At 39.7% G+C, this 18445-nt stretch overlaps 1 protein-coding gene across 4 annotated transcripts in view; it reads right to left on the minus strand.

Moving 5' to 3' along the window:
- Positions 1–18445, minus strand: part of Mme (membrane metalloendopeptidase) — an 87740-nt gene that overhangs the window by 68220 nt on the left and 1075 nt on the right. For 3 of the 4 annotated variants that reach the window (XM_052180417.1, XM_052180419.1, XM_052180418.1), the window contains exons 2-3: positions 14804–14973; positions 14079–14114 (exon numbers count right to left, since the gene is read on the minus strand). In XM_052180417.1, coding sequence (XP_052036377.1) covers positions 14079–14114; positions 14804–14963 — 196 coding nt within the window. In that variant the 5' untranslated portion in view covers positions 14964–14973. Of the gene's footprint in view, positions 1–14078; positions 14115–14803; positions 14974–15307; positions 15330–18445 lie in introns of those variants that run through there. The other variant, XM_052180420.1, reaches the window with a different exon arrangement.

Genomic DNA, 18445 nt, shown 5'->3' on the forward strand with positions numbered 1-18445 from the left:
TTGGCAGTTTGAGAGTTCTGTACAAATTCCATTTGCTCTAGCTAGAGGGGAAATTTTTGGATCAGAGCCGTGCAATGTTCTACACAATGGATATCTGGTCTCAGCCATAGAATGGCTCCTTGGAAAAGCAAGAAATGCTAGCAAGGGCTTAGAGTGCCAAGGTCTAAGACTCCCAGTGGAAATTTTACTGATAGTTGCATTTGGGACCTAGGAAATGAGAGGCACCTGTGTATCTAACTTCCTCTAACAAGTCCATGGCTCGCACACTCTGGCTGTAGGACAAGCAACACAAAGATCAACGCAGGCAAAAAGCATTGCAAAGGTTCTTCCTTCAGTGGAAGACAGGCATCTAGATCGCCAGAGAAGGAAAAGAGCTGAACTGCATACCACTGGAGTAGGCAAACAAGACTGCATTCCCACCCAGTCCAGGGAAAGTATGCATAGACCCAGGCTCTGTGTCCGGACCCAGGTGAGTGGCATTCCTGAGGGACAGGACATCCATCCTCTTCATCTTCTTATACAGTTCACTTTTTGCTATTTTTAATTAAATATTTAAGATTTCTATCTCATTTTATCCTTCCCCATGTGTAAGTGTAGGTTATACAATTTTAGTCTGTTTTTCCTTCTTTCACTTTTATAGCCGCCTTACTTCATGTCTAGTTCTGTCTAGACTGAAGGCCAGCTTTGTCCTGCCTTTGCCCTGCACTGTGTTATCTTCCTTTCCATTTTCTATCCTTGACACAAGCTCTCCCATGGGAATAGGTGGCTTGGGGTTGTGGCTTCCCTGCCCCAGTGTCCTACTGCAAGGAATGTTTCCTGTTGTCTGATGTGACTTTTCTTCTTTCTCTTCTTCCTCTTCCTTTGGTAGAGTGGCCCCACTTCTCCCTGTCCTTACTGCCCCCCTTTATTTACTTCTGTCTTCTCTTATTTTTTTTTACTGTCCCAAAGCCAGTTTATGGCCCCACTCTGCTTAGTCTTTTAGAGCGAGCCCTTTGAAGTGAGTGTCATGGTGTGTACTGTGCTAACATTGTTCCTGTGTTTGCTCAAAACTTTTTGGAGGCTGAAGGAAGCAACTGGTTTCAATTGATTACTGCAAGGCCATCCATCAGCTGTGGTTGCTTCTGTGCTTCGTAGTCTATTCTCATGGATTAGAATTAACCTAATTCACAGAATTAACTTGTGAAGATGGCTATATTACCAGAAGAGTTACAGACTCAGTGTAACCCCCGTCAAAATTAAGAATAGTAATCACAGAAATGGGGAAAGAAAAATCCTAAAATTTTGAACAGCTGAAGTAATCCTGAGCAAAAATGAACAGTGCTAGAGGTTTTACAGTGTCACAAAAGCATGAGTTCACAGTATACCACAAAGTGACAGTCACAAAATCAGCATAGCGCTAGCACCGAAACAGACAGACTGACAGACTAATTGAATGGAACAAATCCACACAGCTACAATCACCCAACTGTTAACAAAGGTGCCAAAAATATGTATCGGAAAACAAATAGTTCTAGCAAAACTGGACTTCCACACATAGAAGAATGAAAACAGCTAAAGCCTGACTTTCACACTGCCCAAAAGTTAGCTCCAAATGAGCCAAAGACCTTAACAGAAGGCCTGAAAGTCTGAAGTCGTAGAGGGAAACACTAAGATAAGGCACAGGCAATGACTTTTGGAAAAGAACTTCAGTAGCTCAAAGAATAATTCTAATAATTTACAAATGGGATTATGTGAAATCAAGGACGCCTCTGAGGAACAGAGGCAATGACTGTGTGGGGACAGCTATGACATAGGGGAAATCTTTGCCAGGTGCACATCTGACAAAGAATTGATATCTTAAACTATAAAGAACTCAACAAAACAATCTAATAAATAATAGACAAATAAAAGAACTGGGCAGACAGTTCTCAAAAAGTAAAGTACAAGTAGCCAATAAATATATAAAATCCTTATCTTGTAGCTGCAAGGAGCTCCAATTCAAAAGGACATTGAGACTTCATCTCCTCCCATCAGGATGGCTATTATTATTTTTAAATTAATTTATTCACTTTCTATCCCAATAGCAGTCCCCCTTTTCCTGCCACCCCCTCTCAAAGCTCCTTCCTCTCCCTTTCTCTTCTGATAAGGGGGACCCTCATGAGGATCATCTCTCCTTCCCAACACATTAGTCAATGCCGGACTAGGGGCGTCTCTCACTGAGGCCAGGTAAGATGGCCCAGTTAGAGGAATGGGATCCCCAGGCAGGCAACAGATTCAGGATGAATCACACTCTAATGGTTGGGATCTTACATGAAGACCAACCTGTACATCTGCTACCTATGTGGGGGTTGGGGACCAGTCCACGATCACCCTTTGGTTGGTGGTTCAGTTTCTGAGAACCCTTAGGGTCCAAGTTAGTTGACTCTGTTGTTCTTCCTATAGAGTCCCTATCCTCTTAGGATTCTGCCTACCAGATACACAGGAACAAAGATAGTGCAGGGGTGGAGGGAGTGGCCATCTAATGACTGACCCAATTGAGACCCATTACATGGGCAAGCACCAGTCCAATCCTTGACACTGCTAATGACACTGTCATACTTGCAGACAGAATCCTAGCATAACTGTCCTCTGAGAGGCTCCAATCAGCAGCTAACTGAAGCAGATACAGACACCCTCAGCCAAACAGTGGATGAGGCTCAGGAGGTCTAATAGAAGAATCAGGGTGGCCATTATTGAAAAAAAAATGCTGGTGAGGATCCAGGAAAAAAGACTTTTCCAGTGTCTTATCCAGTGCTGGAGGGGGTGTAAATCAGTATAAACACTATGGCGGTTACCCTAGATGTTCCTCAAATGTTAAAAACACAACTATCATATATTTCAGGTATGTCAGGCCTGATAATGTATCCAGATGGATCTAAATTAGCACTCGGCATCGATACCTGAACATCCATTTGTAGTGCAGCACCATTCACAATAGCCAATACAGAATCAACCTAGGTTTCCACCAACAGATGACTGGATACAGAAATACAATGGGGTTTTATCCAGCCACAAAGAACAAGGAAATGATGGTGTTTGCTAGTCGTTACCTGATAATTCATTTCAGCAGGCTTCCTGATCATCTAGCCAGCACAGTGACTATGACCCCTTCATTACCTTCATGGCTAAAACACTGTAATGAGACTCTGTGGTGGGGAGTGGAGAGGAGCAATCTGACTTCTGAAAAGCACCAACTGTTTGTTTTTTAAATTCTGAAGAATAATCATGCCTCTGAGAAATGTTTAAACAAACACTTTAATAACTTTCTGATTAATTTTGAAGTTTTATCTGGAGTATAGAAAGATACATTTAAATGAATCATTAATTATTCTATTATCACAAAGTCCCATAACAATATGTCACGCAGTAGGCCTGCCAGCATCCTCCCTGGACACGCTGTTTATACTTTTGAGAGATATAATCACCTACGGCAGCAGCACATGAACCAAACTCCTAATCTGTATAAACAGATCATGTGGCACATCCTGTGATTCTCATACCTTAGTCTTAATCAGCTAAAGCTTCCCTCCCTTCAGAAAAGTGGCACCCTCAAACGCACCCCCTAGATGGACGAAGGGTGTGGCCCATGAGAGAAAAAAGAATCAGAAAAGCATTTCTGGAGGCAGCTCCTCCAAGAAGGTATGAGGATGTGACACTTTATGCCTGGGCCTAGAAGGCTCTTTCTAGTTCTCTGGCTTAAGCAAAATGGCTTCCTCTGGAGCTCTCTTGTCTGTGTTGTATCCTCGAAACAGTATTCAGTGTCCAGAGGCAAAGCCAGCTTTCTGTTATCACTGTGCCAAATCTGAGTCAGCACTCTACAGCACTTATTAAGGTTTCTGCCGTTCAATCATCCCAGCCACACCTGCTATATCTGTCATCTCGGGACTCCTGAGAGGTTCATTTCTGCTGATTAAAGGCTTTGGCACCCTCCTCACAGTCTGCTCGGCCACACCTGTCTTTGCAGGTGGCATTGGGGATGTGTGAACCACTGGTATGATCCAGCTAACAATTTATTGCATCTCTGAACTCTCCCGACTATCACCTTTACTCCACATTAGTGTGTTTTCTCAGCGTCGTGATGTGGTTGCCAGCCCTTTCCAGGGTTCTGCTCACCTTACAAGCACGACCGCCTGCTGTGAGAACAGATTTGTCCTCTATGTACACAACTGTGAAGTGGTGACCGCTCATATGGGCTTTCATCTGTGCTTTCGGCTCCATATGGGCACTCATCTGAACCATCACTGACTCCAACACCCAGTAAGAAAGGAGGAACAGAGGAAGAGGAGACCATTTCCGTATCTTCCACCAGGATCCCCGACTTCATCTCTCTGCTTTAGTATTATCCTACTCTGGCTCTTGGCTGAGTTCAATCCTATTTTGTAGTCACTTCAATTTTGACATCTGTGTTTCCATTTGTTTGAGTGACTTCTCACCTGGATGGCTCGATTACTGAATGTTCAGTCTCTTTTGAAAGAGTTTCTTTTCATTTCCAAACATGTTGCTTTATACAGTGTCATTCTGGGCTATCTTCTTCCTGGGATCTCAACCGTATTACCCATGGGCTGATGACTTCATCTTCAGTCCCAACATCCTTGAACCCCCCCTACACACACACACACACACACACACACACACACACACACACACACACAAACCAAAACCCAAACAAATCAACAAACAAAAAACAAGCGTCTCAAATTTAAATGGCCTCAAGGCAAATTCTTGCCTACAGTCTGCCCTACCTATTTATACAGTCTTCCTTGGTATGTTGGCTTGGTGGGTGGTTTCATCTACCATCCAGTCTTCCAAATCAAATGCTTGCATAACCTTTTCTTTACTTCTTTTTTTTTACTACCTCACCTGTTTGAGCACTATGTCTAATGAACTCTACAAAAATGCCCAATTTTATGCATCAATATATGTGAATATTGTACTCTCAGAACTAGGCAACCATAATCCTCATCGAGGTCAGTATAAGAGGCTTAGTTCCTGTCCCTAGCCATTCTTTTGTTAGAATAAAACATACAGTGATCCTGCAGCATCCAAGATTGTTTAAAACTTAATCTTCTCTGATTTCCCATTGCTGTAGAAAGGAATTCTAAATACTTTCAAATGGATTGCACAGCACAGTTGATGCTCACTTCATTATTGAGGCAATGTCAACCTTCAACACTTCCCCATTTGTCACCACCTCAGCTCCTCATGCACATCCTTTCTATCTTAGCCTTGCATGCGTCCTCACAGTGCCTCAGTCTTGCCATGTTCCCCATCATGCTCTGCTGTGTTAGCTCTCCTTAGGTCTTTGACTTGGCCAGTGTTCTCAAGCTCTTCCTCGCTAAAAACCTATTCCCTGCTCTAGGTAAATATTTACCTTCATATTAATAAGATAATAGGATGTACCTTCTCTAAAAAATACAAATGTCTAGGCACACTAGACATTTCTATGTGCCTAATTCCTATGCACACTAATATCTATTTATTAACCTAAGTTACTTTTCCTCCTAACAGAAAGAACACTAAACTAGAAAGGCACTGTTGTGTGTGGCTATATGGGAATTTTTCAAAAGCTTCTCAAATTATTCTACTAAGGTATTGTAGTTGGAAATCAGGACTTCTTTATTGCTTTTTGGACTTCTTGGCACTGAACAACATCATATGAATTTGCTAAAATCACAACTGCAAATTCAGTATGCCTTGGGTATGAGCATTTCTTAAAGTTGCTAGCTGATACTGATACGCCTTGTACAAACACCACACTCTGAAAAAGGGACTTAGTCATTGTCTTCCTGCCTCAGCCCTACATAATTTTAAACTTTAATCAGGTGTGAAGGAAGAGCAAGTCTTAAGGTCCAGCATGGATGAGCGCAGAGTAGCTAGGGTTCCTAATGAGGATGGACAGTGGGAGGTTCTGTTTGGGTTAATTCTTTTTTTTTCTTATAGAAGGTTGACTTCAGTGCTCATTTTAACCTGGTCAACACCTGCACTGTCCTCCCCTATGTAAGTAAGACTACGGCCGTCAAAGAAAATATCAAGAAAAGATAAAACATCTTTAACATTAGAGTATCCAAAATTAGTCTCTCCTTTTTCTCTGTGGCTTTATGTGTGTTTGTGGTTGAGTATGTGTTTCTACTGTCATAAGATTTATTTGAAAAAAGTTTTATTTGATATTCAATGAAAATATTTAAATGTCACATTTGTTATATTCCTGAAATAAGATGGTAAACAAAATATACCTGAGCTTATACCCATGGTACATCCCCCCCAGAAGATGAGCAGTATGAAATGAGCTGTCATTTGTCTTTGCTTTTTAGCTGTAAAAGAGGCCTTTTTAATTCCAGTTTTGCAGATAAGGAAAATGAAATGCAGCAAACCTAAAATGACTTAATTAAGATCACCAACCAATAACACAGGATGTGGCCAGAACTTGCATACTAGCTCTCTGATGCTAAAAGTTTCTTAGTGGAAGAAGAAGGCAGGAAGCTTTCAGATGCCTGAACTTTAATTATTCATGATGCTTACATCTCTTTTAAAATGAAGTTTGCAAACTTTTCCTGCATATCTCTCTTGCTGGAATTGATTCTTTTCATCCAATTATTAATTGGTATTATTTCTAAACTATGTATCAATGAATAATCAAAGTGGGTCTCCTAATTTGATTTATGTTGTTTTGATAAAACAGCAGGACTAAAACTAACTTGGGAAAGAAAGATCTTTTTTGGCTTACAAGTTACAGTCCATCATGGAGGGAAGCCAGGGCAGGAGCTCAAAGCAGAAACCTGGATACCATGAGGGGGTGCTGTTTTCTGCCTTGCCTTCCCTGCCCTTGCTCAGTTATGTTTCTTAAATGGCCCAGGCCCATCTTCCCACAGTAGACTGAGCGCTCTCACAGTAATCTACAATCAAGAAAATACCCACAGACACGCCCACAGGCCAATCTGATGGAGGAATTTCTCAAATAAGATTACTTCTTCCAATAAATATCTAGGTTTCTATGAAATTTGCAAAAACAGTGACAGTGGCATTTCAGAGACGTGTAAAATAAATTTCTATTTGTTTGATTAGAAAGAAATTTTGGGGCTAGGAAAATTACGAAAGAATCTAGTTAATACAAAGAAGCCTATAATTGCAGGTTAAAAACAAATCTGGCTGGCTTCTATCAGTCAAGCTGAAGGTCTGGGCCTTTTGCCTCATACCTGTCTCCAGGGGACAATCCCTGGTGTCTGTTCCCTGGGGGGCAGCTCTATGTGGGCCTACCAGTATGCCGTGTATCAGATCACTGGCACAGATGGTTACACATCTCTGTAAGTTAAACCTCAGGAGATGGCAACCACACTTCCAGTACCCAATCCTGAAATAATTTGAATGCTTTGGTTGGGTTTCCAGAGTCTTCTCATCAATATAATCCTAGTGCAGCCAGTTAATGATGGACTCATTCCAAGATATATACTGTCAAGTGATTTCAGATGACATTTTACAGCATATTCACACAAAGTAAGATGACTGTGATGTTACAGAACAATGTGGTCCTGCAGGATGTACAGGTTGAATGATGTTTATGTTGTATAGGCACCTCATCATTGACTGAAGTTCCAGTGCTCTGCACATGGCTGGCCGAGCAGTTAAGAGCCATTCAAAGGATACTTTTGAGATAATGTTTTGTAGTGACAACTGGGTAGTTAATCTTGTGAGTCAATTCTCATAATGTGAGAATTAGTTCTTATACATGGATTTCTTTCTCACACTTGGAGAAGGTATTTATTCTGCCTTTCTGGAGAATTCCTTTAGTAGGTGTGATGAAAGGATGTTTGAAAAGAGAAAGAATCTGTGAGGGTCCAGATTTCAAGCAGTCTAAGAATCAAAATAAATACACTAGCACCCTTCTCCTTCTCCTTTGCTAAATGGTCTTAAAGAATGACAATTTTCGCCGGGTGGGCGGTGATGGCGCATGCCTTTAATTCCACCACTTGTGAAGCAGAGGCAGATGGATTTCTGAGTTTTAGGCCAGCCTGGCCTACAGAGTGAGTTCCGGGACATCCAGGGCTATATAGAAAAATGCTGCCTCAAAGAAAGAAAGAAAGAAAGAAAGAAAGAAAGAGAGAGAGAGAGAGAGAGAGAGAGAGAGAGAGAGAGAGAGAAAGAGAGAGAGAAAGAAAGAAAGAGAGAGAGAAAGAAAGAAAGAAAGAAAGAAAGAAAGAAAGAAAGAAAGAAAGAAAGAAAGAAAGAAAGAAAGAGAAAGAAAGAAAGAAAGAAAGAAAAGAAAACCAAGAATGACAATTTTCAGGACTTAGGTTGGGAAATTTTCTTCTTATGATGCTTTTTATTGTTACATCTTCAACGTCTCTCATATAATATACTAATTTTATCACCCTGAGCTGCACATCAGACGAAAAGGTCGGTAAAGAACACCAGGCTACAGGTTGCTGTGCAGGACAGAGCAGGACCTTTCTTCAACAGCACACGGTTGTTTGCGTGTCTCTCACTCCTTCTCAGTGTTTATAAAACCAGGAGCCTCATAAAATCATTGACTATAGTTTACATTCAGCATATTTACAAATACATAATTTTTACAGCTTTAAAGTTAACATTTGAAGTCTAAGAAAACCTACTAGGTACTAAACACTAAATGATTAATTTAACTTATCTACATTTTTATCCCTCAGCTACACCTAAAAAATTATGGTACACTTGTATTTTAAGTTTTTTACAGATAATAAAAATGTATGTGGCGGCAGGGAGATTGGCTCCCTTTCTTAACAAGGATTTAAATGATAGATATTAATTTGTTAATTTTAACTGGGGACATTTTTCCATCAGTACTATATATATCAAGGAATTCCCTGGTGGTAAGTTTCTTCATGGTACATTGAAACCAACAAAGGCCTGCTGTAGTGGTCTTTTCTCCAAGGCAAGTTCTATGCACTTAACTTCCTGTGGATTTTTTTTTAAGACATAATAAAACAGCCTCATCTGCTCTAGAAGTTTGGTCCAAAGTTTGCAAACCTTAAGAGTCAGATTATAGTCTTTCTTGTATTTCTGTATGTCCCCGTTTCTCCACATGGAGTATTCATTGTGTTAACAGGCAGATGACAGAGACTAAGGTCTTTGGGGAACAGAGATGCCCTGTTGCTGCCAGAAGGCAAGTTAGTACTAAGGTACTTCATCGGGGAATTACCACCATCTGGCACTTATAAAAATGACCGCATATTGGAATAATCATTTTGCTTCAGGGCTGTAGGTCAAGGCATACAGAAATGATAATTAAATCAGAATGTGAATTCATTAACTCACCGTGATAAATATTTCAAGTGGACAGAGCATCCCCTTTCCTAGTGCTGGTAATTAAATACTCATCAAAGTTTGCTTGGTAAGCACGGAAGTAAAGGAAAGGAAAGCCTGAGGTTATAGTCTATCTTCCCTCTTGCTCCATGCAAGTCTTCATGCTCTCCTGGCCTTTTGTTCAGGGTTCCTGGGCCATTGTGCAGTGTATAAACTGTGTAACAGAAGAATTCTCTCTTCTGAACTCCATGGCTCTTGTGTCTTAACCTGGATTTTTAGATTCTTTATAGGTTAGAGTTACTCTGCCAATAATTCTTCTTTGGAGCCTCCTGATTGGTACATGGATGTATCCTTCAGAGGTGCATGTACTGAAATTTAATCCCTGAAAACTGAGCTATAGGGTCTAGAAATGAGACCTTTATAAGAAGGGGATTGGGATTTCATCTGGTCAAGAGGATGAAGCCTCTATGATGACTGTATAAGAAAAGGAAAGATGCCAGAGTACACCAATGTGTGCTCCCTTTATATCCTCAGATACTTTAGTACTTTGCATGCATGAAAGCATCAGTTGAGGCACAAGAACTGCCAGTCAGATAAAGTGCTGTGCTTAAAAAGTAACTCAGACTCAGATATTTCATTACAGTGATGCAGAATATACTAATACAGAAACCTGTGTCAATCTGGATTTTTCTGTGTTACAATGGGTTCTAAGAGATATGTAAACATTTCTCCATCTAGATTCCATCTTTCTTCATCATCTTACATTTTTTTTAGCCCCACATATTTGCAAAAGAGGAAGCATCTCTGCCTCTAAACTGTCATCTGAGCATAGAGCTTTGAAAGTTTCAAACACTCTTTGAAACAATATAGAGAAGTAGTTATGAGTACAGACTCTGGAGTCATGTTGCCTGGGTTGGAGTCCTAGCCCAAATTAGTTCACTGTAAGAAGGAGAAATAATAGTATAACCTCAGACATATTATCTTACAGTTCTAGATGTCAGAAGTCTACAAGGGTTTAGAGGAACTACATTTCTTCTGCATCCTCTGGGGATACTCACTCACTCTGATTCTAGACTCCAATGGGAACACTGTGGCTATAACACCGAGGTCTCTGCTTCTGCTCTCCTCTCTTTGTCTTATAAGGACCTTTGTAACTTTAGTGGACTATCTTTGCATTTCAAATGCTTTACTTTAGCCACACCCACCACCCCACCTTTTAAAATGGCCTGTTAGCATATAAAGTGATGTATAAGGAATATATATGGAAAGAGATTATTTTACTCACAATATGAAAAGACTGATGACTTGAGGTTATTTAAAACAGCGCTATCCTACCGAAGTTATTCAGCTGCCTTTAATGAACATTTGATAACATATGAAGACCTTTTCTTTTTGGTTGTTGCTGTGGGATGGCAGAGCAACTGAGCACCTAGTAGCTAGAAACTGGGAGTGCAGTTGCGCCTTTTTTGCCAGCATCCTCTCTGAAGAATTACACCTCTCAAAATGTCAGCAATGCTGAGATCAAGAAGCTCTGACATAAAACATTAATTTTGGGGAAATCTTTTTAGTTAGGAAAGGTATAGTACAAAAGATGTCTGTTATGGAACTTAGAACTACATACAGAAATCTACAGAACCACATACAAACTCTTAAGTTTTTCACACTGCTAAGTATCAAATAAATGATAAATGACATACTTTTATCCTAAAATTTCCAGTCTTGCCTTAACTTGTTATTTGTTGAGTAGTGTTTGTTTTATTGAGGTCTGGCCAACCTCATGCACTCACCCATAAGCAAGTAAAAGGGTGCATTGTAAACATTTTATATATATGACAAAATCACAGATGCTCACATCTAAAATATATAATAAGACCCATAGGCTTCAGTAATCAGTTTTTCCCTCAGTGTGGTTTCCTTTCTAGTTTCTCAAGTGCGCTTGCCAGGAAGTTGCTGCACACTGGGAGAACATTAGAATCTCCTTTCAATTAAAGTGAGCAGCTTGCCTACTTCTTGAATTCTCAAGAATTTCTGTACTTGGGTTTGAACTTTCCAAGTCACTTAAAGTGAGTGTAGAATTGCTACTAGGACACTCTCCTCTTCTCAACACATTTCTTCCTATCTCTCTTTTTGCCACCTACTCTGCTCTGCTGACTGTTCTATAATCCTTTCTTCAGAAACAGAAATGGTTTATGGACATGCATGTGTGTGTGTGTGTGTGTGTGTGTGTGTGTGTTTCTGTCTGTCTGTCTGTCTGTGTATGTGTAGAAGAATGAGTGAGCAGACGTGCAAACACGAGCGTCTGTAGGTGAGAAGCATGCGATCTTCACCTTTTTCTCCTGGATAAAACAGTAGCTCTGAATTGGAGAGTGTCCTAACAGCTTGTTGTAGCCTGACAGAGCAAAGTGATGAGAAGTCCAGATACACCACAGAGGCTGTTTCTGCTGCGATCACAAATTCCTGCCAAGGCAACACTCCTGAGACATTTTACACTTGCCATGATTTCTAGGGTTATACTTTTAAGAATAAAGGTTAAATAACTTTTTGGCAGATCAGGACTTGCCAAACATTATTTAAAATCCATATCCTTAAATATCAAGCGACCTGTAAGGTTTCAGACACCAAATGTCTCTTCATGGGGTGGTCACTACTACAGGACTCTGTCGGACCCCGGGGGGGGGGGGGGGAGAATCCCCTATACAGGTTTATAAACATCAGCCGGTATGGTCAAAGAATCCACCTTCTTCAAAAGCAGAACACAAGGAGGAAGAGTGATAGAAGAGAACAGAAAACCTATAGGTTAAGAGATTTACGAGTCATGTCAAGTGTCTTAAGCACAGAGGAACTAACCATTACAGGTCAGGATGCAAGTATGTTTCTCAAAACAGGAGCATATGCCAAGACAACTGGAAGAAGGAAGGAGGAATGGGAGGACCAGGGGAAGGAGGGAGAAGGAGGAGTGGGAGGACCAGGGGAAGTAGGAAATGGGAACTTCAGCAACCTCAGCTCATATTAACTTGTCTGCCCTAACCCCAGGCATCTCTCCTCCAGTGTATCTGTATAGTTATTTCCCTGGGGAATAGGGACATGTTTTTGTTTCTGATTAAAACCACTGGACAGGAAAGTGCATGCTGTTAGGCTGTTAGTAAATGGCTATAATCCAGTATACAACCAGGTCTCTCTTAGACTCCCTGTGTCAAACACCATGATGAAGGGTGGATAGCAATCACAAGGGAGACCCAGAGCAAAATATCTATTAAAAAAGCAATGCCGATTGCCAAAGGGCACACACTCAGCACATTAGACTGCAGCCTAGAACCTCAAGGTAATTTCCTATCATTATATTGCCAAGTTTAAAGAATAACAAAAGGCCAGATAGGAACATAGCTAACTGCCAAAGGTTAAAGGGCATATCCCAGGGTGTTATACCCAGACACATCTTTCTTCTCCTGTAGAAGTGTCAAGAGCTCTTCTTGTTTTCTTGCACTCCAGTAATTGCAGTGACTTAAACAGCTGCATGTGTTTCTGTTCCTTATCGTTTATTTCTTCTAGTCTAATTATTAATCTTGTCTTAAATCCAGCCTTTGTTCCTCTTCTTTTTTTTTCTTTTGGGGACTCAAATAGTTTAAAAGTTTTTACTGTTACCCATAAGCCGGGCAGTTCCAAAGTCAAACACTCACTTCTCAGGCCCCATTTCTGCCAACCTGCAATACATCTTCTCCTGGAAGTTATGCCTGGGTTATAACATAGATATCATAATTCATCCCCTCACTTCTGTACTTGTGTGATAATTGACTCCATCCTCCTCGGTCCTTTGGATTCTGCAGCATGACATCACTTTTAACTCATTCATATCCCACTGGATTCCACCACAGATCATGCCTGCCTGACCGTGCCTTCTCCCCCTTGATCTCCCCCTCACGTGATCTCTTCTCACTCAGCCCATTCACAATCATCCTTCAGCTGTTCCTCAGTCACTTAGCCATTCAAGACAAGAGCTCTCCTTCATTTTCCCTAAAGACTACCTGTGGACTTTTAAGGCTTTGTATAATGTGCTTCTCTATTTTTATTGCTTTTCAGGAATGCGCTCTTTGTGTGTGTGTGTGTTTGTGTGTATGTGTGTGTGTGTGTGTGTGTGCATGTGTGTGTGCATGTGTATGTATACATGTGTGTGTCTGTGTGTGTGTGCACGTGTGTGTGTGTGTGTGTGCACGTGTGTGTGTGTGTGTGTGTGTGTGTGTGTGTGTGTGTGTGTCTGTGTTTATGTGTGTTATGGATTAAATCCAAAGCTGGATAAACGCCAAATATAGCAGTACTCTACCACCAAGTTGCATTCTCATCCACCATAATTTATTCTTTTTTTTCCTTCCTCTTGTTTAGACTTTCCTCTTTTATACATTAGAAATCTTGAATCCAGCCTCACTCCTAGGACCTTCTCATATCTTCTCTCTCTCTCTCTCTCTCTCTCTCTCTCTCTCTCTCTCTCTCTCTCATGAACTGCATGTCAATCTTTTTTATTCGCAGCCTTCTAATGACTTACACTTATTCACAGGTTCACCGTTCCAGTGTTCGCTTTCTTTCTGTAGCTCCATGGTAAGCGCCACAAAACCATCACATCTCAAAATATTTCAGTTGGTTAATTTACTATAAAACACATTTTGGTGTTTTTGTTGACATAAGTAATAAACATGCATATGATCAGGGCAAAAGTAGACCTCTCTACTAATATTTGTGTTTTAAATGTTATATACTAACTGCAAACTAGTAAATGAAAAAAAGTTTCCTACCTGATTTTATGCAGTCTGATGACTTGCAAATACCATCTAGAAAAAAAAAGAGAGTAGATAGATATATAAGTATTGATAATAACATTTTCCAGGTTATTTGTTATTAAAAACATTCTGCCAATTAAATAACTGAAATACTAAACATTATATACTATTTTTTACTAATTAAAAACTAAAAGAAGAAAAAAAGGGAAACGGTAAATTTAAGGATGGTTACAAAGAAAAAGTATGCTGTTGTACCATATTCATCAACTAAACTCTGGAAATATTACATTAAAATAGCTAAATCTTTCTTTCATTCATCATTCTGCGATCATGTTTTCCTATTAAAGAGCCAGTCTTTATTAATCCTTATTGTGAAAAACTTCTGAGACTCAAATTCAAGTTTTTGGAATCCCATGAAACCTTTTAGAATTTCAGTGACACAACAGAAATTAATTAACGGCTGTTACTGAAGCTAGACATAAAATTGTGTATATCCTAATCATCACACAAAATTACACAACTCTCATAAACATGAACACACTGAATGAACTTTGCAATTAATAACGGTTCAAACATATGGGTAATGTACTTTATTCTAAGTTTATAATTTTGACATACGGATGCGGATCTTCTAAGTAAATCTGTGCATCATCCAAGCATATCGAGGTAAATGATGAGAGGATACAAACAGGATGGGTTCCTTTATGCACTGGTTTCTTGTGGGCATGGGAGACACTCACCATCATAGGTTGCATAGAGAGCGATCATTGTCACAGCTATGATAGTCAGGAGCAAGACAAGCACAGAGAGGCTGATCTCCAGTGGAGTCCATCGCTGTTTCTTCTTTGGCTTTGGAGCATTGATATCAGTTATATCCATCTGACTTTCTGATCTTCCCATCACCTAAAATCTGTAAAATATACATATAAATATAAAAACATCATAAGTAGATAAAAAGCATATGCATGCATTTCAGAAAAAGCATATCTATCTATCTGTTTGTATATATACATATATACATATATATAGTTAACTATAGCTAAATAAAAGGTCAAATTATTTTAAATTAGAAAAACAAGGTTTGCTTAAAGTCAAAATGTTAAAGATGGAAGCAAAAAATATAAAGAATATACATACATATGAACCTGATTGGTCTCAGGCCCAATCAATTTTTTTATTTTGCTTTTAAAAATGCACACATGCACACACAGGTGAATGAGATTTTTAAGGAAGAATATACATACGTATCTGTCACGGAAGATCCCAGAAAGAATTGTTTAAATACTCACACTACTCCTGATATTCATGAGCAAATAGTTGTTGAGCCATCATTAAGGAAGTTTTAACCTCACTCATGTGAACTTTAGACTGTTAAAGGTTAACTTCATATCTTGCTCCAATGGTTTCTTTTGTAAGTTAAAAATAATCGATGACTAATACCTTAACATTTTAACTAAGCAGGAATACAAAATGCAAATACAGATAACCAAAAGGAATAAACACTTGAAAGTAGTTTATTTTACCTTGAGCCAACTTGTATTTTTAAATTTCAAAATTGCTTCCCCTACAGATAAGGGTATCTCTGAATGGGTTAGACAGCATTCTGAAGATAGTCACTGAATGGACGAAAAGTGGCTTATATTTCAGGGTGAAAGACAGTAACCATATCAGTATTTATTGTGCAATTGAAAGAGGAAAAAGCAAACATAATTAAGCAAATCTTCCTTTGTAGGTCAATGTATCACTTGCAGAATATATAGTTAAGTTATGATCAATTACAAATATTAATACTTCTAATTCTAAGTGGGGTTTTTGGAGTTCTTTCTAGATGTTAAGTACAGAGTGGATGTTAATACCTTGATTCCACACTCTGGTAAGTTAGAAAACAGAGGACTCAATTGGCTTTCTCAAGCTGACACAGCTAAGCAATGCTGCAAAGAAACTTTTGTCCACAATTTCAAATGTAGCAGTGCCGTGTAAAGCGAACGCTACTTTAGACATCCATACACAAACGTAGAGTGAAAAACTAAGGGTGTATAAGGCCAAGGCTTAGACTCCATGGCTTCTTGAGAGGCCAGATGGTTCTTTAAGATTTGCTGAGCAAAGCTTGCCACAGCTTCCACCTTCCTGTGGACTTCAGGAAAGAACACCTTAAACAACAAAGTAGCTGTTTTTGGCTCAATACAAATTAACCATAGAATCTGCCTGTTAGATGAAGCAATTGCTCAGAAATGTTCTCATCAGTAAAGACTTTCCTGGAACAGTTACAAGTCTTCAGGGATGCATTTGTGGAAACTGAGGCACTATGCAAAGTAGAAAAATGACTATAGGTTTGAAGTGTTGTTGAGACTCAGCAGAGAAGTAGAGATTTGTTTTCTCAAATGACATCAATAATAAAACACACACGGTCATTAAAAACTGGATACAAAGTCTTACGCAGTTTGTCCTCCTGATTACATGACATTCTGAGCAAGCACCATCAAATAAAAATACTTTACTGGAGAATGAAAACCGTGTCTGTTCAATAAAAGTGGAACGTAATGTACCTGAATGTTGAAATGCCTTATTTAATGGTTATATAATTCATGTTAGCTTAGCCTCACGGCTCCCGGGGCGATGATATAGAATTGCATTGATCGTACCGCTATTTTAATAGTAGTGGTGGCTGAGCAAAGAGAAGGCAGGGACAAATTTAATACTTTCTTCCTTAACAGAGAAGTAAGCACAAAAGAACAGATGCGCTGAACTCCTAGAATTTGAGTATTAACACATCTGCTTGAGGATTTCCCCACTGCCTTTACATGTTAAAATAAAGAGCTGCCTTTTAATCTGTTTGTTTTGTTTTGTTTGTTGTTGTCGTCGTTTATTTTTTGTTTTTGTCCTTTCTAGAAGCCTCAAGCGGACCTAGTGAGTCTGTAAAGTCAAGCTTGGAGCAGGGATGGCCGATCAGTTTGAGTCAAAGTGCTCTCTGGCGCCACCAAGCTTCTTGGTGAGGGAAAGCTGGTAGGCGGGCATTTCTCAGTTCGGTGTTACTGCTTCCTGACTCCTCCTTTATCCTTGAGCAGGGTGACAAGTTAGCTGGATTCTTAATGTTAGGTACCTCAGTCTGTAGGAATAGCTACAGGAAAACAAATAGTGTAACGTAAACAAGCTATTTAGTCCTTTTACCTGAATCAAAGGAAATCATCTTTGAGTCAAAATTTCGTTCATTAACCTTTCTTGTAAAGATTTTGCAAATCTTTAGAAGTCCTTTTTTCCTCTTAGTACTACTTTTTGATATTGGTCAAAAGCAGAAATGCTGCAATCGTTACCTCATTATCTGTGTCCTTCATTTCCACTTAATTCTAGAGGATTCATTATCTTTTAGTAAGAAAATCTAAGCCAAAATACCTCAAGATGGAACACATTACAAATCTTCAGTTACCTAAAAATCCAATCTAACCACACCCAAGCACCTTTAAAAGATCGGTGATGCAGAGACAAACAGATCAGAATACAAAAGGCAGTGCAAAGTCAATGCTTGCAGTAGGATAAGAAAACACATACCTAGGTTCTTAAAATATTTCACCTGAACAGGAAATGTGTTAAAGCTCTTAAACTCAAAAACAAATGCCAACACAGAATAAGAGAACAGAGAATCTGGAGTTCAGACTCAGCGAAAACTCCACAAACTTCAACTTGGCAACATCAGCAAAAGAACACAATTCTACTCCCCCCCACCACCACCACACACACACCCTTGGGTATAAGATACGTTTCAAAGCATCAGCATCAGCATCAGCAAACGTCAAATTATGAAACCTGGAAGATAACTGATCGGTTAAAGAGAAAAGTGGAGCAAAGCAATTTTCACAGGACACAGGATACTGTGACAATCCATGGCTGTAAGTCCCTGCCGTGGGGCTTTGGAGTTAGAGTTTGCATTAATGGAAATTGAGGCAGAGTAAGAAGAAGCCAGTTTCATATTTAGATTGTGTCTGTGGAAGCTGAAGAAGTAGTATTCAGAAGACAGCTTGACCCCCACCCCTTCCCCCTCCCCTACTCCCATCCCCCACCACAAGAACTGGTAGGCGTTTCCCAGGCCTGAAGTTTTAACATGAAAAGTCCCATCCACACTGCTCTCGTGTACAGTGTAGCTATACAATCCAAGACAAACATCAAGTCCAAAACACAACAATTTTTGAGAGCTTGAACGAAAGAAGAAGAAGAAGAAAAAATCCAAGGGCGTGCAACTACACTCCCTCAGGGCCAATCTGCCGATAGCAGCTTGCAAAAACTGGCGCTGCAAGTCAGTTACTAGTTTTCAGTTTAATAAAATCCATGTGAGCCGCTTATGGGCAAGGAATAGACTTGACCGAGAGGCTCAGAGGAATATCCGTTTT

Source organism: Apodemus sylvaticus, chromosome 4 (genome assembly GCF_947179515.1).
Source record: "Apodemus sylvaticus chromosome 4, mApoSyl1.1, whole genome shotgun sequence".
NCBI classification, from domain to species: Eukaryota; Metazoa; Chordata; class Mammalia; order Rodentia; family Muridae; genus Apodemus; species Apodemus sylvaticus.